General features: G+C 45.6%; 1 protein-coding gene across 1 annotated transcript in view; it reads left to right on the forward strand.

Annotated features, from left to right (window-relative positions):
* Positions 1–25,951, forward strand: part of SPOCK1 (SPARC (osteonectin), cwcv and kazal like domains proteoglycan 1) — a 504,908-nt gene that overhangs the window by 408,075 nt on the left and 70,882 nt on the right. The window contains exon 6 of the mRNA XM_049786017.1: positions 17,180–17,294. Coding sequence (XP_049641974.1) covers positions 17,180–17,294 — 115 coding nt within the window. The remainder of the gene's footprint in view (positions 1–17,179; positions 17,295–25,951) is intronic.

A 25,951-nucleotide genomic window follows, 5' to 3' on the forward strand; every position in this document is an offset into this window, starting at 1 on the left:
TAGGTGAATGTTGCAAAAGGGGCTGGAATTTGCTGACAACTGAGGGAAGGCCAGGCAGGGAGGGTGTGCACCATGTACTCTGAGTATTTTTCTTTCATTGGTTTTAGATTTAACAGCACAGAAGTGGGCATTATTTCCTGCTGTGTGGGTGGGGACCTGACTCAGAGGTGGCCTAATGGAATAACACTGTGTCTGTCTGCAGCCCACATGTCCTTTCTTGGTGAATAGGAAGAAGGTACTTTGTGGGATTAGAGTCTCTAACTGCCTAACTGCCTAATTGCCTTCAAAGTCTCTTGTGGGAGTTCTATGTGCTCTCAGAAGCAAAGCAGTACATGGCTGGTCTCTGTCCTCTGGGTCTCATAGCTGTTCCTGTCATGGGGAGGTCCTGAGGTAAGCAGGAGAGGGTTCTGGGTATTCCTTGGCAAGTGTGCTCTGTGGTCTGCCCTGTGTTTCCCTGGGAAAGATAAGACTCTTCCTCTGCAGCATTGGGGGAAGGGGATCCTTGCTTTTTCTTAGAATCTCGCTATGAAGCATCTCCCTCCCACAAGAGTGAGAAAATTGCAAGGAATGTCCTAGCCACCAACAGCTTTGCTGGCTCTCAGGAACGAACACACACACACACACACACACACACACACACACACACACACACACACACACACACACACACTTCCTTTCCTTGTGATTTATATCATTTTTATTTGAATTTGGGGCTACACCTTGTTTTATCTCTGGCTCTAGACTTAAGAATTGTTTTCTGGGACTCAGGAAACCATAAGCAGTACTGGGGATCAAGACAAGGGCCGGTTACATGCAAAGCAAGTGCCTTTCTTTACCTCTATACTCTCCTTGCAGTCCCCCACTGTCTCACCTGTCTGTTTCATAGGGGGAGGCCCTGAGTGAAAGCTGTGGGGGGCACACCAATTTGTTCCTTTTATTGTAGGAGTGGCCCAGGGATGCTGGGACCTCTTTTCTTGCTTTTCACCCAGCTGGAGCTGGGTGTGTTCTATGCATGCCTGATGCTGAGACTCATCCCTTCATTGATCTAGACTCCCAGCCCCAGAAACCCCTTGGCCTCACTCAAATCCCTAGAAAATGCATGAAAATTCAGAGCAGGGATTCCACAAACAGTGATTGCCTCTAATTATCCCCCTCCCACTTTATAGATTAGGAGGTAAAGGGACAAGTGGGGAGATTCATTCATTTTTCCCACAACTCAGAACCCTTGAGCTAGAGATGATTTGATCTCTGCCTGGCAGTTCTGCCCGGAAGCTCCTGTCCAGCCTTTGCTTCTGTACAGAGACATCCACAGTCCCATTCCTGAGGCAAAATGAGTGAGTAAGTGGCTGCTGTGTGGCTTTCCCTGGAGCCTCCCTAGGAAATGGCCCCCAAGGGCAGGAGGTGGTTGATGAGCTTGATTATCCGTGGCAGTGATGGGGGAAGTGAGCACTTGTTTTGGTGCCAAGTTCCCAGGCACTTGCATAACAACAGACATCTTGAGAGAGAGCCCATTCCATTGCTTCACCTGTGCCCTCCCCAGAGTTTGGCTGATCTGTGCTTGCAGAATCACTCAGCTGTACGAAACACAAATTATATCGGATGGAGAGCAGTGAGCTTCCTGGAGATCACAGTTGGCTTTTGTTAATGAATTTTTGGCCTGATTAGCACAGGTTCTGGATTGGCATCAAAATATGGGGATGAGAGATGGTGGGAGGAGCCTAGGAGAGCCAAAATACGGGCCTGCACACAGCAAGCACCTGCACCAGGGAAGTGATGTGGCTTAGTACTCCTCTGCAACTGCAGCCCAGGTCTAAGGCCCCTTGAATCTGCCTCATAGCCATCCCCACATCCTGACATATACGTATATCCTGCTGGGGTCATGACTCCTCATCTATGACAAAACTAAACATTTTGTAGATGGAGCCTCTCTCTGTTTCCTTGGGTCCCTGAGTCTGAACAGCTCTTGCATTCGCTGCCTTCTGCCCAATCCAGGCAATGGTATCGGTGCCCCCTAGCAGCCCCACATGCCTGTACTCCACCTATCTTTGGATCTGTCTCCCCGGTGTTACATTGATGTTTTTGCAGGGGTCTAGTTTGGGTCATCAAGATCAAGTTCTTAAAGAAGAATCCCATGGAAGAAGGGACCCCATCGTTTCTGATCATGGGAGGGGCAGGCTCCAGACTCAACTTGCTCTGGCCTGAGAGGAGGCAGAATGGTCTCTGGAATCCACTGAGTATGGAGACCTGCCCACTCCTCATATTGGAAGATAAGTGAGATAAGACTGCTTGGAGAATACAGGGTAAGACCTGAATCCTCCAAACACAGGATGAAGGGCAGAGACTGCCAGCCACATCATGGCTCCGCTCCATCATCTCAGAATGACCTTTTGCAAGGACATTTTATTACTAAAATGTGGTTTTCATCTTTGAGTGATGCAGCTCTTTCATTCAGCACCACGGGCTCTTTCCTCACCAAGCAGTAGAACCAGGATACCGTTCACAGCCTGACACCAAGGCACGTGGGAAATATCACCTCATTTTGCTGTACTTGGACCTAGTCCTGCTTGGCTGATCACTTTTATTATCTGGTGCCTTTTTTTTTTTTTTTTTTTTTTGCTTGTGATTGATAAGGTGGCTTGTGTTTTGGGCTGTACCCAGCTGTATCCAGGGATCACTCCTGAAAGTGCTCAGGGGACCATAGGTGTTACTGAGAATTGAACCAGGGTTAGCTGTATGCAACATAAACATTTTAATTCCCATGTAATGTCTCCAGCTGCTTTGGGTTTTATTTTTGCAGTCTCTGGGAACAGACATCCACTTTCTAGGACAGGGAAGGTGAGAGTGGGAGAAAGGAGGCTGATGGGCAGGGGACGGTGGGAGGGAGAGGACAGGAATCTGGGCCAGACCTTAGAGACACACTGTTTTTACCTTGGGAGAGATGACCCCCAGAAGAGTGGTAGAGATGCTTATCTGGCATTGTATTTATCCTGCAGAATGTGAGGTACCACTGAGGCTGTGGCATAGCTGCTTTATCACTCTGCAGACTCTCTACTACTCTTTCTCATTATCTCCCTCACCCCTTGCCCCCGCATGGCTTCTCCTGTCTCTGTGCAATTGTTCAGGGAAGAAAGAAATTTTTGTGCTCAGGTTATAATCTGCTTCAGCCACTGAGTCGAAGTACATCTCCAAGGACAAACACAGAAAGGCAGAGGGCTCTAGGGATGTGACCTGGCTGGGGACAGTCAGGACATTGTCTACTGAGCAGTTGTTTGTGTGTGTGTGTGTGTGTGTGTGTGTGTGTGTGTGTGTGTGTGTTGCCAGCATAGGTTATGTCTCTGGATTACCTGTGTTCTTAGAAGTCAGAACCATCAGAACATTTGTTTAGTCAAAGCGGGGGCTGTGCTGGACTGTGGAGGTCTTATATCAACTCTGTTCACTTTCCAATCTTCCTTCCCACTAGTGGCCTGGCCTCCCCACTGCATGCTTTCTTTGAGGCCACCTAGACTCTTTTGCATTTACTTCTTCCTTCCTACCCCATGGAATTCCTGTACCTTTGCTGATAGCTCTCAAAATCAGGTCTTTGTTCATCCCTCCCCAAACAAATCAGGGCTCTTTACCTAGGCTATTTGCTCTGAACACACACAAGAACTATGAATGAAAAGACAGAGATCCTTGCCTTTGTTCTGGGGAGTGATAACAGGACCCCCAAAGGGCTGCTCTACCTTTTGGTTTTTCCAAATGCAGAGCATCAAAACCCCAAGGAAGCATGTCCCATTGGCAGGGTTCTCCTCACTGGCTATTTCTGAGTGGGAGGGATCTTTGTATTAGAGAAGTTCCCATAGGACTCAGTTACAGTGATACCTTTGATTGCATAGCCCTGGGCTTGGTGAACATCCAAGCATAAGCCCTGGAACCAGCTTCTGAGAACAGGCCTTAGAGTCATGCAGTCCATGGCACCCAGAGCTGCAGCACTGGTCTGGCTTTCCTGGAATGAAGAATGTGTGGGAATCTCAGCACCTCTGACAGTCAGAAGGTCCTTTCTTAGTCCTCCTTGTTGTCCACAGACAAGAGTGAAATAAAAAGAAGACAGAGGACCCCAGGCACAGTGCCTGGTTCATGGTTAACTATAAGGAACATTACATGTATCATAAGACTTTATAAGCCATTCCCACTCTATTATTGAGGACACAGATATAGCCGGTGTGGTGTCCATATCTTACTATGAAGGATGCATCATCCAAACACCTGAAGGCTGACAGCTAAAACATTCCTGGGGAGAAACTTTTAGGGGACAAAAGGTCATGGGAGGTGGGGATGTGGGCTGAGGTGGTTGAGAGTAGAAATATGCCTGGAACCAGGGAATTTGTAGGAGCAGAAGTAGGGTATTGGGATAGGAAGAGAACAAGGCCCTGGGCAGAGAGCACAGGAGAGGGATGGGAAGGCTTGAACCACACTAAGGAATCATGGCCACTTTGTGGTAGAAGCCAATCAAGCAGCTCAAGGAAGGGCTCAGGCAAGAAGGCTTGAGTTTTGGTCAGGAACATGTGGCAGTTGTTGGCACAGGGGCACTGGAGTGTTCCCCATTCAACAGGGAGGGTGGTCGGAGGCACCATCATAGTTTTTGTTGGATGAGTGTAGGAGCACCTGGGCATGAGGAGGCACCAACACCTAGAGCTCTTATAATGGAATTTCTTGGGGATTGGTGACAGTGGCACCAACATTGTGCAAAGCTGATCAGCAGGCAGCAAGATAGTTGGGCCTGCTGTTATCTGTCCATCGTCTATTGCCCAAGCATCACCATGTCTAACCTACACAGTGTGATGCTGCCCTACTTCAGATTCTGGCTGGGTGCTAAGCAACTGGATGGAAACCAGTGTCTAGGTAGCAGGACACAAAGTAGAATCACAAAATAGGACTATCTTGTTAAAAGGAGCAGAAACTAAGGGCCATGGGGCCCACCATAGGCTCTGCGGTAGCTGCAAGCAGAACAAGGCATTGAGGTGTCAGAGCTGATGGGTGCATATGCTCTATACTTTAAAGACATTCAATGGTAACAGAGTTGGTACACGTAGAAGAGAAGCAAAAGCAGGGGGGCAGAGGGTGAAGGTCACGAGCGTCCCTTCTGCCAGGCACCAAGCTTTACTTTTATTAATGGGGGCCAGGGAGGAGGTAGGTACAAGCTGGGTTATCCCAGACAAATCTGCAGTTTGCAGATGTCATGGGGTGTGGAAACCCTGGTGAAGAAGGACTTGGACTGTGCTGTTTGCTCTGTGCCTTCCTTGCCCACTTGGCCCCCTTCCATCTGTAGGAGGGCCCCCTCCCATCTGTAGGAGGGCCCCCTCTTCAGAGATGAAGGTGTAGCTGTCCCTGTACACCTCCAGGTAGCCATACTAGTGAGCTGGGGGAAATGCTGGAAGAGGCGGCAGCTGCAGAAGATAGTTGGGGGGAGGATATCCCAAGAGGAACCTGCTGTGAATCCTTTCTGTGGAGGAGACCATGTCCATGTAGTGAGGGAGTGCCCCTGATAGCGGTGGCATGGAATGGTCAAGGGGCTAGGGACAGAGGCACTGGGCACACATGTCACAATGGAGACATTTTTATTTTCAGCAGGTGCTAGTGTCTCAGAGGAGCATGGGAAATGGTTTGAGGTTTGTGCCTCAGGTGCATGTGGCCTGGGTTCCAGCGCTGGCACCACATGACCTCCAGAGCATCACTGGGTATAGCTGTTGAGATCCACCAACCATGCTTCATCCCTGAGGACCACAGTTTCACTGAATCATTGGACCTTTATCATTGAAATGTGTTCCAAGTGAGCCGGTTACTGCTGGGAGTGGCCACTGGACCCTCTAAATATGACTTAGTAGCCCCCAGAAAAATAAAAACAGAACTCAGCAGCACCAACTCTCATGCAGCATCGCAGAAGCAGGACCCATTGTCTCTCTCTCTCTCTCTCTCTCTCTCTCTCTCTCTCTCTCTCTCTGTCTCTGTCTCTCTCTCTCTTATTTTTTTTTTGTTTTTGTTTTTGGGACACACCCAGCAACGCTCAGGGGCCTTAGGGGCCACTCCTGTCTCTAGGCTCAGAAATCACCCCTGGCAGGCACAGGGACCATATGGGATGCCAGGATTCAAACCATCCTTCTTCTGCATGCAAGGCAAATGCCTTACCTCCATGCTATTTATCTGCCCCCCCCCATTGTCTCTTAAACTGGGCCACAACCCATATCGGTTGTAAAATTTTCTTAAATTTTTAAATAAGTTATTTATTATTCTTTAGTATTTTAATTTGTATAACTATTTTATATACCTTAGGTCATAAACAAATTTCTATGGATTGCCAATGGAAAAAGTTGAAGAGGTCTACTCTAGAATAGTGCTCCCCAAATGGATCTTACCATGCTCCAGAGACACTGGAGCAATCTAGGAAGTAGTAGGAACCCAGGTGTAATTGTGCATGTGGTGTCCTCCACAAATTTTTGTTTTTTTGGGGCCACACCCAGCAATGCTTAGGACTTACTCCTGTCTGTCTCTTCACTCATAGATCAGTCCTGGTGGTACTGGGGGACCATATGCAGTGCCCGAAATTGAACCCAGTTCAACTGTGTGCAAGGCAAATGTCCTCTCTACTGCACTATCTCTCTAGCTCTGAATGGTTGTATTCTTAAAGGATCTATATTTCCAGAGGCTGAGTGATTTTTTGAGGGAAAGGGAGGCAATAGATCAGATCAGTTGGGGAGTTTTGGTCTAAATGAAAATGCATGTTTCCTAAACAGGAAGGTCCAGAGTCGTGGTATGGAAAGGCTCTAGGGCTTGGTGAGGGTGCCAGCTTTGTTCTAGGCTCTGTCCTAGGGCAATTAACACAACCAATACAACCCAGATCTCTGACATCACAGAACTCTCAGTACTGCAAGGAAGAGATCTGGGAATCAGCCAGTCAAGCAAATGTGGCTCTAGTATAGCCGTTTGGAAGTAGTTTGATTTCACATTCACAGAAAGGCAAAGTAAAACTATGGAAGGTGATGAGGAATGCAGGTGGTACTTTAAAGGGAGTTAAAGGGGTTCATTGAGAAAGTGGCATTTGAGCAGAGACCTGAAGAGGTTGGTGAGAGTCACAGGCAAGACCTTCAGCTCCCCCATCTCCAGACCTTTGTCTGGTGCCCTCAGCTGCCTCCAGACTATGCTAGGTGAGGCAGATGTTCAGGTGAGGTTCACAGCCCCTCTTCACTTGGGTCAACCGTCAAATCACAGAGGAAGGCAACATCCCACAGAGATTAAAATTTCAAACTCTCATTTAGCCCTGAAGGACTAAGTAGAAGGGATAGCAGGAAATGAAAAGTGGTAGAGGGAGGCAGAGAAGCTCAGAGGTGTTAAGAGGTGGGAACTCCAGGAAGATTCCCAGGCTTGGGGCTGGAGGTCATGTTGACTGATTTGAGGACGCACTAGGGTGGGTCTCTAGTGTGTGTGTGTGTGTGTGTGTGTGTGTGTGTGTGTGTGTGTGTGTGTGTGTGTGTGTGTGTATGTGTGTGTGTATGTGTGAGTGACTGGGGTTGTCACACAATTAAAGCTGTAGAAAGAGTAACTGGTCACATAGACCCCTGTAAATGAAGGGTCTTTGGAAGGGGGAGTAGGATTTTTGTTGTTGTTGTTTTTTATATATATAATACCTTTATCTAAGCACCATGCTTACAAACATATTATATATATATATATACATATATATATATATATATATATATTACAAACATTATAGTTGGGTTTTAGTCATAAAAAGAACACCCTCTTTCACCAGTGCAACATTCCCAGGCGCCAATGCCCTCCATTTCTCTCTTCCCCCATCCCCTGCGTGTATTTGAGAGAGGCATTCTACTACTCTCACTCATTAACATTGTTCTGGTAGTTGTTAGTATAGTTATTTCTCTAACTGCCCTCACCACTCTTTGTGGTGAGCTTCATATTGTGAGCTGGTCCTTCTGGCCCTCATCTCTTTTGTCTCTGAGCATAATTACAATAATAGTGAGACTATTCTCTGTGTGTCTCTCTCTTCCTCTGACTTATTTCACTCAGCATAATAGTTTCTTTTTTATTTTGGGCCACACCCAGCAATGCTCAGGGTTTACTCCTGTTTCTGCTCTCAGGAATCACTCCTGGTGAAGCTCAGGGAACAATACAGGGTAATGGGTATTGAACCCTAGCTAACTACATGTACCATATCAGCTATACTATCCTTTTTGACCCTCTTTTTATTATACCCCTTAGCTGAAACCCTGATTCCATCTTTTGGCTTTTTATGAGTAGGATTTTAGGTTTTGCTATGCTGGTTAGAGAAACATTGAGTTTGGTTTCTAAAAGCAAACCCCTGTCTATTTATATAAACTAGATTGAAATTCAATCTTTGATGGTTAGAGAGAGACAGTAACAGGTTAAAGCACTTGTTTTGCACACAGCCAACTCTCATTCCATTCCCTGCACTCATATTATCCCTAAGTGCAGAATTGGGAGTAGCCCAAGTTGCCTCGTGTTGTGCCCACAAACTACCAAAAACAAAACAAAATTGTCACCTCATTCTCTGGATAAGGGACAGGAGAAGCTGAGGCAATTTCTTTAGCTTAAACCTACAGATATGCAGCTTGTCTTCCTCCAGCCTCAGTTTACCTGAGGCTATGTGAACGCATAAGCTAAAAATGGCTCGCTTATGTGGACAAGTTTAGTCTTCTCATTCCAGGAACATTTGCCTGCCTCACCTAAGGTATCTGTGCTCCCAAGTCTTTGCTGAAAAACTGGCAGTGACAGACTCACTGCCCCCAAGGCCAGCAGCTGGCCATGCCCCACTGACCGCAAAGCTCTAGTCAACTAGTGGCATGGCAGGAGGCAACAATTCAGGGGAGCAGATAGGACTCTGGGAAGAACACAGCTAACACACACCCTGGGGCAAAATAAATGCAATGCTTTCCCCTACACAGGATTTCTTCACTGCTAAACATATGGAGAAATTTAAAGAAGAGTGCCACCAATACATGACCAAACTGGACAGTTCACATTTGACTGTATTTGCTGCTCCCTCCTACACAGTTGACACATCTACTTTCTCCTCAACTTTTCAGGAATAATAGACATAGCTATATCTCACATCCTTAAAACAACAACAAGAACAACAATAATAAGCTTCTCCAGATGAACACTTTAGTGTATATAAGTGTCATCTCATTGACACATCTCCCCATTCATCACAGTTCTGACTGAGGTTGTGGTTACAATTGGATTTTACACACATACACACACACCCCATAGCACTTTGTTCTAATGTGTCTGTTTATATCTATTTACATTTGGACAGGGAACAGTGGTGATCTCTCTATGTTAAGGGTATTTTTCTGTGCTGCCTTTGGTATAAAATGATGGGGGGAGCATGCTCATGTGTGCCTCATGGCTCCACTGCTGTATGTCTGAGTGACTGCTAGATATGTAGGGTACTCCTCAAAACATGTGCCTAGTATGTATTTAGAGAAGTTAGCCAGCCTTTCCCGACTCAGTTATTATATGGGGAGCTGCAGCATGGTTTCTTCTAACTTTACTATTCTTTCTAAGCTTATTGAACTGGATTCTTCTGATAATGAGCTTTTCCTTTTCTCACATATTTAGCAACTAGAGTTTTAAAGATGAAGGTTCTGCCTTTTTTGAACTTACAACTCAGAAAAGTAGAGAGTAAGGAGAGAGGGCGGAAAGGAGTGATGGAGCGCTCACAAACATTTCCCCAAGAGTGCCCTCCAGGCACAGACCTACCATATTTTCCGGCGTATAAGACAACTTTTGAAACAAACAAAAAAAAGTCAACCGAAAATCGGGGGTCGTCTTATACGCCGAGTATATCCCAAAAAATGTTTCAATATCCCGCTAAACGAAAATTGTCTGAATATTGCCACAAAATGAATTTTCCAACTCGATCCTGCACCAATCACTGCAAGGCTGCTCGGACCGCCTCTCTAACTCAGCCAATCCAAGCAGGCTTTTTATGCATGCAAATTAGACAATGTTCTGTACCGAATCTACACTACTACTGTCAAAAGCCTGCTCAGATTGGCCAGAGTCAGAGAGGAAGTCTATTACAGTATAACCTTTGAACCTTTGCTTGTTGTGATTGGCTCACTGTGGTACATACAGTTGCAGCACGCACAGGAATGTTCTGTCTGATACAGCAAATATAGGCCTAAACCTATGTTTTAACTGCAAAATTAGGGGGTCGTCTTATATGCCCAGTCTTCTTATACACCAGAAAATATGGTACTTCCCTGCTCTCTCCCAGGTGCAGTTGGCATGTCCACCCTAGGATCCTTGCACTTCCCTTGTACCTAGACACCCTCAACCCATATAGCTGCAGGACTCACTCTATTTTTCCTCTCAGAACCAGAAGTCAAACTGCCTTTCTGCCTGGCAAGAAAGCTCTGCTCACTTGGCTGATCATCTACTATATATGCATGTGGTTGGGGGAGGGAGTTTTAGTCCTTAGCACCAAAAGGTTCCTTGTGTTAAGGACACAGGGGAAAATGAAGACTAAGATGAGGTCTATGACCCTAAGAAAAGGAAGAACATCATGAGGGTGTGTATGGTGAACCCTAGCTAAAATCTTTAAACAAAGGTATTCCCCCAACTTCCTTTTTCCCTAATCTCTTCTTTTGATATGTAAAAGCCCACCTGGATTATAGGACCTTCCCCCATCCTGGTGGATTGGGTGCTGGATAATAAAGAGAAAACAGCTCTGGCTTTCAGGGGGAGCAGAGAGAGCACATGGCAGAGAGGTCATGAGGCAAAAAGGAGGCTGACTCTAATAAATATCTTTTCTTACGGCTTGGTATTATTTCTTCACTGCTACCTTACTTCATCTGACCTTTAGGTAAAGGGTTAGAAACATGGTACCTGGGGCAGTCTCACAACCTTTGGATTTATATTTTACAAGGGTGGGCCTAATGGTGCCCGATAACCCTGATGATCTAGGCTCTGTCCCATCCATAACCTAGATGACCAAATACTCTAGTCCAGATGAATAATCATCTCAACACACTCACCTCTGTCCATCTGTTTCACAGGCCCGTCTCTTTAAACTCAATAAAGTAATGTTCACCCACTTCACTCACTCCTTTGTTAAAAAAATGTATAAAAGGGGAAGGTTTTTTCCTTTCTCTGGATACCCCTTCTTCCTGCCTTTTCCTGCCTTTTCCTTCCTTTAAATAATACCTGTTCTGATCTCTGATCACTTGCTTTCAATGTGACTGCTTAAAGACAAGAATGTGAGCACATATTCCTTCTGTAATACCCCAACACTCTGGGAGTGATCCTTGAGCACCAATATCAGTTTGCCATCCTTCCTGCTCATTCCAGCCATTCTCCACCCCCTGACTTCATGTTTCTCACAGCCCCCATCAGAATCTTCTGCACTATAGAGTCCCAGCTCATTGCTTTAGAACCTAGAACTGGGCTTAGAGTAGATGTTCAGAGAACATTGTTTGAATGAATGATCCACAGGGGAAACAAATAGGGAAAATGCATGAGGCTGATTGTCCTTTCTTGTTTCCCTTTCTGGTTCCTCTCAGATGACCCCTGAGAATTCAAGCTCTGAACAGGAAGCAGAGCAGTTCTGTCTGCCAGGGCAGAGCTTCTCAGTCAGAGGCTACTCTCATCTATCAAAGCCAGAGGAACTGTGAAATGATCACACACATACACACACCCCACTTTTCTGACATGATTTTGGGGGAATAAAAACAGATCAGACTTCATCAACTGTGAACAAAATTGTCAACTGTGAACTGTCAACAGTCTGTTTTAAAAATAGATGATAGGTTGATGAAATATAGCAGAGAAAACAATTTAAGTAAAATGCTAAACGTAATACCCAGAGTATCTGAGGCAAGGCAAAGAGTGTGTTATGGTGGAACAAGTGTGCCCAGTGTAGCCTATGCCCTCCCTCTACATGTCCACTTCAGAGAGATGGGATTAGCTTTGCTTTACAAATCAGAGACAAGAGGGACTTACTGGCCAGGGCAGGGAAACATCTGCTTAGCACCATGTGCTGGTGTGCTATGCAAAACAGGGGCAAGATTGGGAGAAAATCTGCTGGCACATTTATTTTGAAGTAGGTCAGCCTTTGAAGTCTTTCTGCTCATTCAGAAAATCTATGACTCTCCCTGGTGGCTCTGTTTCCGTGATTATTGGGGAAGGCATTTCTGTTTTATAGCAGGTCATAGGTTCTAGAAGCTTCAGATGAAAGGTCGCATTCATACGTTTATGCTTGTCTAAATAGAATTTTAAAACTCCTGATTTCCTACTTCTTCAGCACTCCTTCTTTAGGTAGTTATGCTAATTATTTATTCAGTTACTTTTGCATAAAATCAATAAAAAAGACTTGAATTTTTTATGCCTCCTTTCTTCTGGCTGTAAGTTACAGGCGTAATGAACTCTTTATGTCCAGCCTTGACCTGATGCCGTTTTTACGTTTTTTTTTTTCCCCTATCCTTTATTCAGGAAAATTGAGACAACTTGGCACAAAGATCTATGCTTTCTACGGCCTTACCATCTCCTAGGTGCCTCTTTTTTAGCATCTGGAGAGAAGGTGGACTTTTCCCTAGGGTTTGTTTCAAAGTGCCAGTACAAGGGTCACTTGAAATAGTATTTCCTCCCCACATCTCCCTAGGAGTAGCCTTTGGCTCTTTCTACTCCCTGCTGCTCCTAATCCACACCTTGCTTATGCATAAAACAGGGGGCACTGAAAGTAGATGCCAGCCACCTCTTATTTCATTTTTTCCTCTTTCTGCAGCCAAGGGTTTAACCCAGACCCTCATACATGCCAGACATGCCCTTCAGTACAGAGCTTCCCCTTTGTTCCTCTCCTCAGTGGCTTCTTGGGAACTGGGCACCAGACAGGACACACTCTGGCCAAGTTTCACCAGGGTTACAATGGCCTATACTTCTGTGACCAGGCCCTGCCCCTACTGCTGCTGGCCTGGGAAAAGGCATGAGTACCTCGGGTTGGTGTGGAGGCCTGCATCTTCACCCTATCCCATCTCCTCCCACACCCCATAATGCATATCAGCAGGTCTCCTTTTGCTAATATGTTACTCTTTTTTTTTTTTTTTTTTTTTTTGGTTTTTGGGCCACACACGGCGATGCTCAGGGGTTACTCCTGGCTGTCTGCTCAGAAATAGCTCCTGGCAGGCACGGGGGACCATATGGGACACCGGGATTTGCTGCTTGCAAGGCAAATGCCACTGTGCTATCTCTCCGGGCCCCAAATTTTTTGGGGGGGGTTTTCGGGCCACACCCGTTTGATGCTCAGGGGTTACTCATGGCTAAGCGCTCAGAAATTGCTCCTGGCTTGGGGGGACCAGGGGGGACGCCGGGGGATCGAACTGCGGTCCTGATCCTTGGCTAGCACTTCCAAGGCAGACACCTTACTTCTAGCACCACCTTGCCGGCCCCTAATATGTTACTCTTTTTTTAGCATGATTCTTGGGCAGGAAGGGGCAGGATATAGAGTAGGGGCCAGCCAACCTGAGACTTAGTGAAGAGAGAGTAAGCAGAAGGTGCAGACCCAAGTAGTGCCCATGGACAGGAAACAATGCCTGGATTAGACACTGAACCTTCCAGAAGCTTCTGCAGATACACCTATATCCTCTAATGAGGAGGTGGGAAGAGAGAGCGTGACCTCCAAGGAAGGCTAGACATTTCATTTTATATTCTGTCACCAAGTGGTGGGTAGAGAAACATACATATGTGTTATTTAGTTAAAAGTCCAAGCTTTGTAACAATAAAGGCCTCGGAATACAGCACCCAACTTATTTCCCATTTCACCATGCTCCGTGTGGGCGGCCTGCATTCACATTAGGCCTCCCATGTTCCCTTGGGAGAAAACCCCTATCTTGATGATATTTGTCATCCCCAAACTTTCAAAGCAGCTTTGGCCACTTATATATGTATCTTTAAATAGCATGTTTTGAGCTTTATAAGGGAAAAAAATGGCTTCATAGCCTTTGGAGCTTTATTGAAATGCCACATATTGTCCTGAAAGATAAAGAGCAGCTGTGCACTTCCATGGTGGATTCTCAACAGTGCAGATAATTACTCTTCTCCCTAGCGGTGCCTTCCTGGACTCCAACTTCTGAACAGGGGAGGGACGCTGAGGCAGCCGGGAGGCCACGGTCTTACCATTTTAGCCACAGGGGTCCCTTGATGAGGCAGTGTGGGGATAGGTGTCATGGATAACTGGGAGGCAGACGGGAGTACAGTGACAGCCTGAGGGAGCAGGCAGGAGAAAGCAAAGTGTTTTGGTTTTACTGTTTACTGAGTGTTTGGTCAAGAAACCTGCTTACCAAACCAATTCAATGTCAGGAACTGCAGGTATTAGAAAAATTTTCTGTTCTTTCTTTTCTAGAGTTCATTGCTTCTCAAAAGAGTAGTGCTGCCCCCCCCCCCCCACATACACATACACACAAACCGAACTGGCACCATATAGGATGGTGGCAGTAGTTATTGTGAGGTGATTTCTGTCTGAGTGCCTGGGGACTTTTGCTCTAGCAAGGAGTCTGTCATTCTGCTTACCCACTTACTGAATCGCACAGAGTCCTTGTGACTACCATGTCAGAAGCTGCAGTATTTAGTGACATCCCTCAGTGTTGCGTGCAGCACTGTTGGCAGTGGGTGAGCCGCAGATTGGTGTCCTTCCTGGCTTCTGCTTCCTGGACTCCAGGCAGGAGCAGTCCATATCTAGAACCTGTCAGTTTCATGGCAGAAGGAAGAGAAAGGAAAGGAAAGCCTATATGTTCGTAGATGTCAGCCATGGGAGTGCTTAGGGACTATTGGAGCCCAAGATGGAGCACAAGATCTGCAGGCCAGCCCCATCCATGCTTATAGTGGTTCAGCAAACTGTGGTCTGAGAGTCAGGCTCTCAAGCCTGGCTTATACCACACTCACTCACCACCAACTGGCCCAAGCAAGTCATGTGCCCAGGGTGTGTGAGCTAAACACTTCAAGAATAAATAAAACTAAACATTGCAAGCTCTAACAAACAGCACTAGGATGATTAGGTTTTATTTTAAGTAATACCATCAATTTGACTTTTTGTAAAACCTTTATAAGTAAAACTAATGTATTTCCCTTTAAGTGGCTTTTGGTATTGTGTCGGTGGAAGGGTTTTAGACTCAACCATCTGAAATGAAGGATGGTTATTGAGTGAGGAGGCAACTGACTTAACTCTGGGTATTATTTGCAGAAAGATGCTTTTGACAATAAAATCCCACTGCTCCCTCCCTTGGTGATCCTTCTGTTCACTGGATGTCCCCTGCTTGTGTAGCATGTATGCGCTCTATTCAGGTGTCTCACCTCTTTCACTGATGGCTATGCTTATGAGGTTTCAGAAAAATACTCTCTTTTTTCTATGGCTTCCTTCATAAAGACCTGATCACACATTCAGTGCCCACATGCACAGAGCATTTGCATAAAGGAAGTCTGTGTGGTTTCTGTGTCTCTGATGCTTGTTCTTTGTGTAAGGGTCACCACAATGTAAGGGTGTCTATGGGAGTCACAGCAGAGTGACCCAAACACATCGAAGCACTCTCCTCTCCTCGGTGTACATCAGGTTGGAATCTAAAATGTTGAGCTCCCACAATAAGCCCTTATTTATCTTCACTCATGGGTATTGCTTGGTTGTTTTCAAAGCCATGCATTTTATCCCCCAAGGACACAGAGCGAATTTCCTCTTTGCTTTCTCCTATAAGATTCCCCATGATACCTGATCAGAGCCGTGTGCACAGTGGGTGCTCTGTAAAGTTTGCCTCGCTTCTCTTCCTTTGAACCGCCAGCCAGCTTGTGGCCTTCTGCAGAAAATGGATTCCACACTGGCCTGGTTCTTGAGAACTGTACAGAGGAAAGGAAGTAAATCTCAGCAGCTCAGACAATAGGCAGCAGCACAGTTGCATGATTAACTGCACAGGCTAAAGCCAAGTCCTGATTCACTAGAACCCCATCCATAGTCAGAGCTTGTGATGTGGGGCCCTCCCATGCTTAGCTCTGGGGTCAGATGTGGCCTTGAATCCTGCCTCCACCTGGTGAGCATGATGGTCTTAAGATTTTACTTCACTGAGTCTCAATTTTTTATTCTATGTCATAAGAACTCATAAGAATATTCCCCAGGTGGGGCCAGAGTGGTGATGCTAGAGGTAAGGCATCTACCTTGCAAGCGCTATTCTAGGATGACCATGGTTTGATCCCCCCGTGTCCCATATGGTCCCCCAAGCCAGGAGCAATTTCTGAGCACATAGCCCGGAGAAACCCCTGAGCATCAATGGGTGTGGCCCAAACCCAAACAAACAAAACAAAACAAAACAAAAGAATATTCCCCAGGTGGTCTTTTCTTGTTTGGATTTTTGTTTGTATTGGGGCCACATCCTGAATTATCAGGGTTCAAATCTGGGTTTCCCACATGTAAGGCCTGAGTTCCACCTCTCTGTGGGTCTCTAAATGATGACCTTCCACACCCATAAGTAAAAATCTTCATTGCTAGTGTTCAGCATCAGAATGTGAGATTAAAGACAAACTGGCTGAAAAAATGACTGAATGTGTCCTTGTCACTGATGAAGGTTTAATAAAAGGATAAAGTTTCTGGGCTTTTGTTATGGACTCCTAAAACTTCACTGGTGTTTCTAGTCTCCCCCAGGCTAGTAGAACAACCATAGGCATCCTGTAACAGGGAGACTGTGTCAGACTGACAGCACTTACTCCTCATGCTCTCCCAGGGCACAGGGACAAGGCTCAACAGCCTCATTCATTGTCACTGTTCCTTCCTAGGAAGTGAAGTGAAAGAAGTTAAAGGGCCTGAGGGATACAGCAGTGGGGAACACTGTGTTGGATCCTTCCAGACTAATGGTTTTATTACCAATTACTAGATAAGTTTAAGATCTTTATGGTAAGCCGCCCAAGGTCCCTTACATTGTCATCCTCTGCTTTCTGAAATAGCTTATAGGTTATTCCGCAGCTAGTACACCATAATTAAGACCTGGAACAGATATGGACCCCCTGTCCTCAGTTTTCAATTCTGTGAAGCCAACATCAGGGACAAGTCTGCTTCCTAAAGAAGCTACGTCAGCCAAAGTGTCTGCCTGGCTGCATTCTCATGGCCTGTACTGTCTTTCCTTTGCAGTGCAAATTGGAGTTCCATGCTTGTTCGATGGGGAAAAGCCTCACCACCCTCTGTGATGGGCCCTGTCCATGTCTCCCAGAACCTGAGCCACCAAAACCCATGGCAGAAAAGAACGGTGAGTGAGGGTGCAGGGGACAGCTGATGGGGTAAATCCAAGGACTGCATGGCCAAGCTCTGCTCCCTGCAGGCATCTGGCTTTGCTCATGGTAACTATAGCTCTCCAAGCTGGAGAGAGGAGCTTACTTGGGCAGACCTTCTGGTTTGTTTGGGAACTCACACCAAACTGCCTTCAGCTCCCAAGTACTAGAATGGGAAGGACTGGGAGGCTTTAAAAATGATGCTCTGAAGCTGGATTGTTCTGGGTCTTATGAGCAGATTTTTTCAGCATTAAAGACCAGGTCCTGCCCTGGGGTCTGTCTCAGTTTTCCTTGAACTCTAATCTTGAAAAGCTTTGAACTTGGCAAGACCAGATTTCCAAATAGAGACTTCAGATATGTTGCCTGGCTAGAGAGCATCCCACTGGCCCCCCCAAAATCTTTTCTTTCTGAATAGATTCTATTTGGATGCAGTGTCACACTGCCCTAGATAAAGGAAGAACACCTCTCCCAGCCTCTATGCCTGTGTGGCTGTGTGGATGTTCTCCCGATGGCCTCAGTTTTGTTTCTCCAACTGGCTGAGCTTTCTTTTCTGAGACTCTAGATAGAAGTGTGCATTTGCTGGGCTCAGCTTTCTCTGTGTGGTTGCTGAGTCTATTAGAAGTGTTCTCATATCCATGGGGAAGAGTACGTATGTGTGTGTATGTGTTGTGTACACATGTTGGTGCATGCACATTCATACACCTTCTGAAGCCAGGAGCCATTTGTGTCTATATTCATAAATTACACACTGTCTTTTCCTGACAAGGTGAAGATATTCAAGTCATTTATTTATGGTGATGACTATGAGGATATTGTCCTTCAAATTCCCTTTGTGAGGGTAATCCAGGACCAGGACACAGAAGGGCATTGTAAATCACAAAACTCCCAGCTCACAAACAATGCCCTTCCTAATACCTTTGGATTCTTTGTGTGTGGGGCGGGAGGCAAGAATTCCCATTAGTGCCCAAAGCTCTGCCATGTGCAAAGCAAGCACTTTACTTTCTGTACCATTCATTTGGGTCTATACACTATTATTAATGATCAAAACCTGATCTCAAAGAAGTTACCTGAGTCATTGGTATAAGTGAAATATGAATTAATATACAACATCCTAGAGACCCTCCAGGGAACAGAAAGCTATACAGTGGAAAGCTGCTACCAAGCCCAAAAAATTAATTTCTGTCTAGAAATGCCTTGAGATTCTTGGGAACTCTCCATAGCCTTTGTCATTCTAGGTATTTTATTTATGACTTGTTTACTATACTCTTCTGAGTCTAGAAAAGTAAGCTAAAAAAATTTATTTCTGCCAATTTTCTGGTAATAGCTATAAATAGAATGAATGCATATCTCCTTAAAGGGTCCCCAATCTGCCAAGCTTCCCTGACTTTGCACAAGAAGGAAACATCCTTGGATCTGTTTTCTTGGAGGATGCTATGGTTCTCTAAATGAAAAAGAGGCCCTTCTATTCCTTTCCTGTCCCTACCTTTCTCTCCTTTTATTTTTTTAAACATTTTTTAGGGGGAGGCACACCTGGAGATACTTAGGAGCTGCTGTAAGTTCAGTGTCACTACTGATAGACCATGTACTTCCAGGAATTGGAACCTGAGACTGCCCCTATGCAAAGCATCTATAAATCATCCCTCTGGCCCTCAACCCTCATTTTTTTTAATGGTGGGTTGGTTTGTTGGATGAAATAAAGTTATTCTCAAACAGTACATTCTTAATGAGACCTTGACCATACCACCTATTTGTTGAGTTATATACTGGCAGCAGGAAGACAAATTCTATGAAGCCCATGCAAATAACAACATTGCCATTAAGGTAAAGAGAAAAAAAAATTGTTCTTGAATACTGAGAGGCTGGTGGAAGCAAAATTACCATTTCAAAGCATTTACTTTCAAAACGTGTGATAGTACAGACTACTAAGTGAGAGCTAGAATAGTAAGAACTTCATGCCTGTCAGAAATAAAAATAATAAAAAAAATAGACCACAAACTTTGCCAAACAATAAAAATCAAATGTCCCTTCTCAGTTTCTCAGGGCTACACAATTTTTTTCTTTCATTCTGTCTTTTATTTTAAGGTGAGTATTGCCTATACCTACTCAGGAGATACTCTTGGGGATACATCAGGCTTCTTGCTAGGTCTGTAGAACCACAAAGTGCCAAGGATTGAACCTGTGCCTTTTACATGCAAAGTATATACTTAGCCCATGGAGTTATTTCTCCAGGCCTCCATTCCATCTTGGGGATAGTATGCTTAGTGAAGTCGGCCTTTGGGCTGATAGACGTTTTCAAACTCCCCACATGGTCTCTAATATTACAGGATGATTGAAACTCAGTCTTGGAAGCCTAAAATGGTGCATCTCTTACTGGAACTGTCAATCAAACCAGGCACCTTTTCCCCCCTGGTATGGAATTCAACTTCCAGGCTGTGACTTCCAGACTTTGTCCAGAAGCTACTTGTTACTGGCCGGGCTGGGTGGCTGTAGTTTATTTATCACTGCATTCATGTCATACAACCGTTTCCACTTGGAGGAGAGTGTAATCCTCTATTAGAGTATAATGCTGAACTATTTAATCCCTGAAGGATAAGGACCTATCATGGGCAGTTGAGTGTATTGACAAATCCCCAGGGTCATTATGCGAAGTGAAACATTTAAGCTAATAACATTTTAACTGGACAAAAATCAATCAAGGGAAGGCTGACCTTTTCCTTTGTTCTCTGCATGCAGTCCCCGGCTTATCATTTGTGTGTTTGTGTGTGGGTTGGGGGTGTTGACCTGAAGGTGGTGGCCCATGGGGCTGGAAGGAGTGAATGCCTACAGAGAGGTCATTGGTAGAAGGGAGGAGGAGCTGGCCATGCCCCACCTTATCTGCCAGCTTCTCTCCTTAAAAACTGCAGGGCCCCCTACTATGGTGAGTCCCACCCCAATTCTGGGTAGCATTCTTGTCTCTTATAAAAATGATGTTCTGGGGCTGGAGAGATAGCATGGAGGTAAGGCATTTGCCTTGCATGCAGAAGGACAGTGGTTCAAATCCCGGCATCCCATATGGTCCCCTGAGCCTGCCAGGAGCAATTTCTGAGAGAAGAACCAGGAGTAACCCCTGAGCGCTAGTGGGTGTGACCCAAAACACCCCCCCCCAAAATAATGTTCTGGGGAGTCTCCTAAGTATAGCTGAGTTAGGAATAAGGTGTCACTATTGAGGGAATGATGGTGTTTTAATTCATCATTACTTTCTCCTGAGCCTGGTTTCCTCCTGGAATAGACAGTGTGAACCTGGTCCTTTCCAGTCACCTTTTCTCTGCTCAGGGCTATCCACATGGGTCTAGGGAGTAAGTGGGATAGGCCCCGAGGGTTAGCAGTCTCTAGCATCCTTTGAAAAGGCTTCTAAGCTTGATCTCGGGCCAACATGTTCCTCCTCGTAGAGACAGCATGAGACGCATGTGCATCAGAAGCAGTCCTTGGATTCAGACACCTCCTGAGGCTTTTCCTGTGGAGGAAAAGTAGGATTGAGGTGTGGAGAGACCTGTGGTCAGATGCACCCCTACCCCCCAAATCCCCATGGGTGGCTCACCCGCCTCTTTCTGTCACTGTTCTGACTCTGCCCAGCAGTGTCTGGGAATGTAGGACCCAACTCTGGACTTCTGGATAGTTTGGAACACAATACTCCTGCATACCATAGGACTTTTGCCTCCTGTTAGGTTTCCAGAGCATTCAGGGAAAATAAGTTTTGGTTTTCAGGTTTGTGCAAGCCGCTGTACATTCATGTGACTCTCAAAGAGATGGAGAATTGGAGGAAGATACCTCCTAATTCTTCTAGGAGGATACCCATTCCCTTGGTATTTTCTGCCCCAACCCAGCCATAAGTTCCCAGCGTGAATTTTCCCCATCCCAGGAATTGCCACTACCTTGCTTTTGTGTTCAGCACAGAATATGAAACATGGATTTTTATTTCTTTCCAGTGGCTGAAATTCTAAAAGAGACACAGGAAGCCAGTCCCCTGAGTTGGGTGTCTTCGAGATTTATTTGTCTGATCTATTTATTTTCAAGCCAGCCAGCACTTCTTCCATGTCACCTGTGCCTATCCCCACTCTGCCCTTTCTCTGTACTTGAAGATACTCCCACCCCATGATCTGGGCCATTGGGGACAGAATATTACTTCCCAGACCAGAAAGCAGCTTCTTTATGGTTCAGAGAAGAGCTGCAGTTGCCAGTTCTCAGAGCAGGAACAATCTCTCTTTTCTTCTATTTGTTTTGGGGACTCTCATGTTCCCTAAAGTTCCTTAATAGTTCTCCCATGAAGACCAGGGAAGGCACCCAGGGTTCAACACAAGACCTTCCCTGTAGTGTCCCCAGGTTTTTGCTTCACCATATTCAAGGACTTCTGCAGGAAGAGGTCTACCAGCAAAAGACTTGGTCAGAAAAGTGGTTCAAGTAGCTGAGCTGAGACCTTTTCTTCCCAGAGATTGGAGCAAAATCAAAGGGTCTCAGTGTCAGTTTCCACTGTGCATATATCCTGAGGGTAAACACAGCTGAGTCTTCACCTGACTATGGCAGAAGGTTTCTTGCTGAGTTTAGTGGGCATTAGGGCGAGTGCCTCCAGGATCTACTGAGACCCTGTGCTCTGAACATCTCCAGCCTCCTCCACACTGCATCACTCTATAGAAGAGCATGAAAACTCTAAGAACAGCTCAGCCTTGGCTTCTGTGGCCCCAGCCCATCAGTCTCAGAGTCACTGGAGAAAGATGAAGTGACCCCCCTTACCTACCTGGAGGGTGCAAGGAAATGGGGGTGGGGAGGAAGAGTACCTGATTCAGGCAGGGAACAGGAAAAAAATCATCTTTTGGATTTTTCTTTCTCAAATGGTGATTCAACATGAGAAGTGAATAGAAAATCCTGCATCAACAGATGGTTCCCTGACTCATCACAAGTGGAGGTCTGACCCAGGATTCCCAAGGCACTGGGAGGGTGTTATGATATCAAAGAGAGCTTTAATGTTCCATGGAAACCCCCAGAGTCCTGCAGCAGAAATTCCCCCACAAAATTGAGACTCATCATTGCTCTCGGGAGAGCCTTTTTCTTGATGGTCTATTGTATAACAGAGTAGAGACTTCCAGCTCCTGGACTTACTGTTTAAAAGCAGTGTATATTGGCCTTTTCTTACTCATTCAGCTCCATGCACTTATCATTCATCTCACAGGAAACTCAGAAATTAAACATAGAGAAAAATTAAACATAACGTATATGCATTTCATTTTTAGGACCCTATAACTTTGAGTGTTATGACCTTTAAAAAATTAACTAGACAGCATCAGAGAAGAACAATGTACATATCCTAGCTCTATCATCAACTTGAGACTTTGCTTTTGAACTCAGGTTTTTTCGTCTCCCGTGAAATCAGTTCTCAGATGGGAATGTGCATGTCTCCTCACCTTCTGAAGCCTACTCAGTAGCATCTGGGGGAGGCAAATGCTGAAAAGTGAGATGAGGAAGATAAACTGAGGCAGAATTGCTGCCATCACAGCTGGAGCCCAGGAAAGGTTTATAAGGTTGCACTGGAAATTGGTGAATTCACTACTTTGCTTAAACCATTTTTCTCCCTCTCCTTGTTTTTCCCCCTTTGTGCACAAATACAATTCTTTTACTTTTTTTTTTTTGGTTTTTCAGGCCACACCCATTTGATGCTCAGGGGTTACTCCTGGCTAAGTGCTCAGAAATTGCCCCTGGCTTGGGGGGACCATATGGGACGCCGGGATCGAACTGTGGTCCTTCCTTGGCTAGCGCTTGCAACGCAGACACCTTACCTCTAGCGCCACCTCTCCAGCCCCACATATTCTTCTTTAAAATTCAACTGTTATGGCAGAAATGTCTCATGTTGCCAGTTCTGCTAACTTTTTTTTCTCTGTTTTGGTTTTTGGGTCACACCCAGCATAGCTCAGGAGTTACTCCTGGCTCTACGCTTAGAAATTGCTCCTGGCAGGCTCAGGGGACCATATGAAATGCCGGAATTTGAACCACTGTCCTACATACAAGGCAAATGCTCTACCTCTATGCTATCTCTCTGGCCCCCAGTTCTGCTAACTTTTTGCTGCCTCTGCTTTGCTTATTTTTATATACTGCCACAAAGATACTTTTAAAGATTTTGTGTTTCTAAACTCAGTATCATGTGATACCTGCCTGTTTCCTGGATCATGGTCTATTTTCATGTCAGTGCCCACATGCTCCTGTGCATGTCCGTCTTTCTCTTTCCCTCCCTCCTCCATGCCTCTATTCACCTGTTCAGCTGCTCCCCAGAACCCCAGACTGATGCCTAATGACTGCTTAGCTTTTCCATTCACATCCTCCAGAGCACATCAAACTGAATGTGTCCAAAATCAATCTCTTCATCTCCCTGAATCTGTTCTTTGCTCCCACAGTATTTACCATCTTAATTAATGGTAGCTCCCTATTTCGATTTGCTAAAGGAGAAAAAAAAAAGAAAACCACTATTTTTTCTCACATGCTTGATATAATGATGTTCGCTGTACATGGAAATTGGTTTCTAAGCATCCTTATTCCTAACTACCCTCCCTATTAGGGCTCCAGTGGGCCAAGGCATCCCTGTCCAGACTGAATGCTTTTTATTCCATTCTCTGGAGTACACATTCTCCTTTGAGTCTACCATATACTTACTCTGTGCAACATCAAGAGATACACAGGGGGGGCCGGAGAGATAGTGAAGCAGTAGGGTTTTTGCCTTAGATGCTGAAGGACAGTGGTTCGAATCCCAGCTTCCCATATGGTCCCCTGAGCCTGCCAGGAGCAATTTCTGAGCATAGAGCCAGGAGTAACCCCTGAGCGCTGCCGGGTGTGACCCAAAAACCAAAAAAAAAAAAAAAAAGAGTTACACATCCCCCATTCCCTGTTCTCATCCCTCCTAAGTCATCTTCGCTTGTGAAGAGAAAAAGCTGAAATCTGTTTAGTAGCTGCAATGCCCAGGAGCTCAGGTTCCCTGATAGTATCTATCCCTGTTTTGGCTGTCCGAGATTACTCCTCACTTGCCCTTATAAATCCCCTCCAGCCACCATCCTGTTCCTGCCTTGGACCTTGCACCATGGCCTAGACATTCCCAGGCATCCAGGAAGCTTACTCCATCAGCACCCCATTTTCAGTCTTTTTACTGAGGTAACACCAGGAGGCTCTCTCCCATTTCCTCCTTGACCTCCCTCTAAACCATCCATCTCACTTTTTCATGAAATGATAAAATACCTGGTTTGCTTGTTTGCCATTTTGATTAGAATGAGGCATGTTGTCCACAATTAACTATGAGGACTTTCTTCCTGGATTTTCAGTAATGATTTGTCATTTGGTGAATGGCTGTACCACTTGGGTTTTGTAGAGGGTGTTATGGTGGGTAGCATTGGGTGGGTTTCTCAGGTTTACAGTGTCAGAAATGACAGGCACATGAAATCATGACTTGTTGGGAAGAGGTGGACTGAACAAAGGGCCTGGCTTGTGCCTCACTTCCTATGCAAGCCTCATACCTGTCTGGCCACTGGGAGCTTTGCCCTGCCTCCCCTTGGACATCACAGCTCCTACATGACAGAGCAGAATTTGAAGCTCTTTTGGGAGGGAACAGAGAGAAGGGCAAAAAAAAATGCTGAGTTAAAAGAAGAAAAAGCTCTGAGATAATTCAGGGACATTTCTGGGAGATGGAACCCCTTGACAGGTTCAGCAAGCAGCTAGACCTGGGGGATGGTGAGAAGCAGCAGTATGTGTGAATCTCAGCTTCTCATCAGCAGCAATGCAGCAATAAGCTGTGCCAGGACAAGTCCTTCACATGTTTTTTGTTTTGTTTTGTTTTGTTTTTGGGCCACACCCGGTGATGCTCAGGGGTTACTCCTGGCTGTTTGCTCGGAAATAGCTCCTGGCAGGCACAGGGGACCATATGGGACACCGGGATTGGAACCAACCACCTTTGGTCCTGGATCAGCTGCTTGCAAGGCAAACGCTGCTGTGCTATCTCTCCGGGCCCATCCTTCACATGTTTTTAAACTCATAGAAGGACCCTTGTTGGGAACAGGCCAGCCAGCCTCTGGCCTCTGATCTCCCATAAAGACATAGGATGGGTCATTCCTCACTTGTCTCTAAGAGAAGTATTTGCTGGCTTTGACATTCTGGTACTCACTTGAGTCTTCTGGATTGCTCCACCCTCCTGTCATGTGGACTAGGCAGGCCCTTTGGATCCCCCATTATTAGGGATGTGAGTATAGACCCTGTTGTAGAAATGATGTAGGCCAGAGAGTATGGAGCTGGGACTGTGAAACCAGACTTGAAAATATCAATGACCCAAAACACATTTAGCTTCTATAATAGTAAAATATGTTAAAAATAAAAGTCAGATAAAATTTGATTCCTCTATGCTTATTGTCTGAGTTTGGTTTTATTCTCTCTCTCTCTCTCTCTCTCTCTCTCTCTCTCTCTCTCTCTCTCTCTCTCTCTCTCTCTCCTCCCCCTCTCTCTCACTTTTTATCTTTCTGTGTGCATGTGTGTCTGGAGGGGCTACTTTCTCGTATTCTCTGACTTGGGGTTCATGTTGGCATATTAATTCTCTTGGTTGCCCCCATTGCTTTTTGTTTTACTGGGGTATCAA

Source organism: Suncus etruscus, chromosome 14, assembly GCF_024139225.1.
Source record: "Suncus etruscus isolate mSunEtr1 chromosome 14, mSunEtr1.pri.cur, whole genome shotgun sequence".
NCBI lineage: Eukaryota > Metazoa > Chordata > Mammalia > Eulipotyphla > Soricidae > Suncus > Suncus etruscus.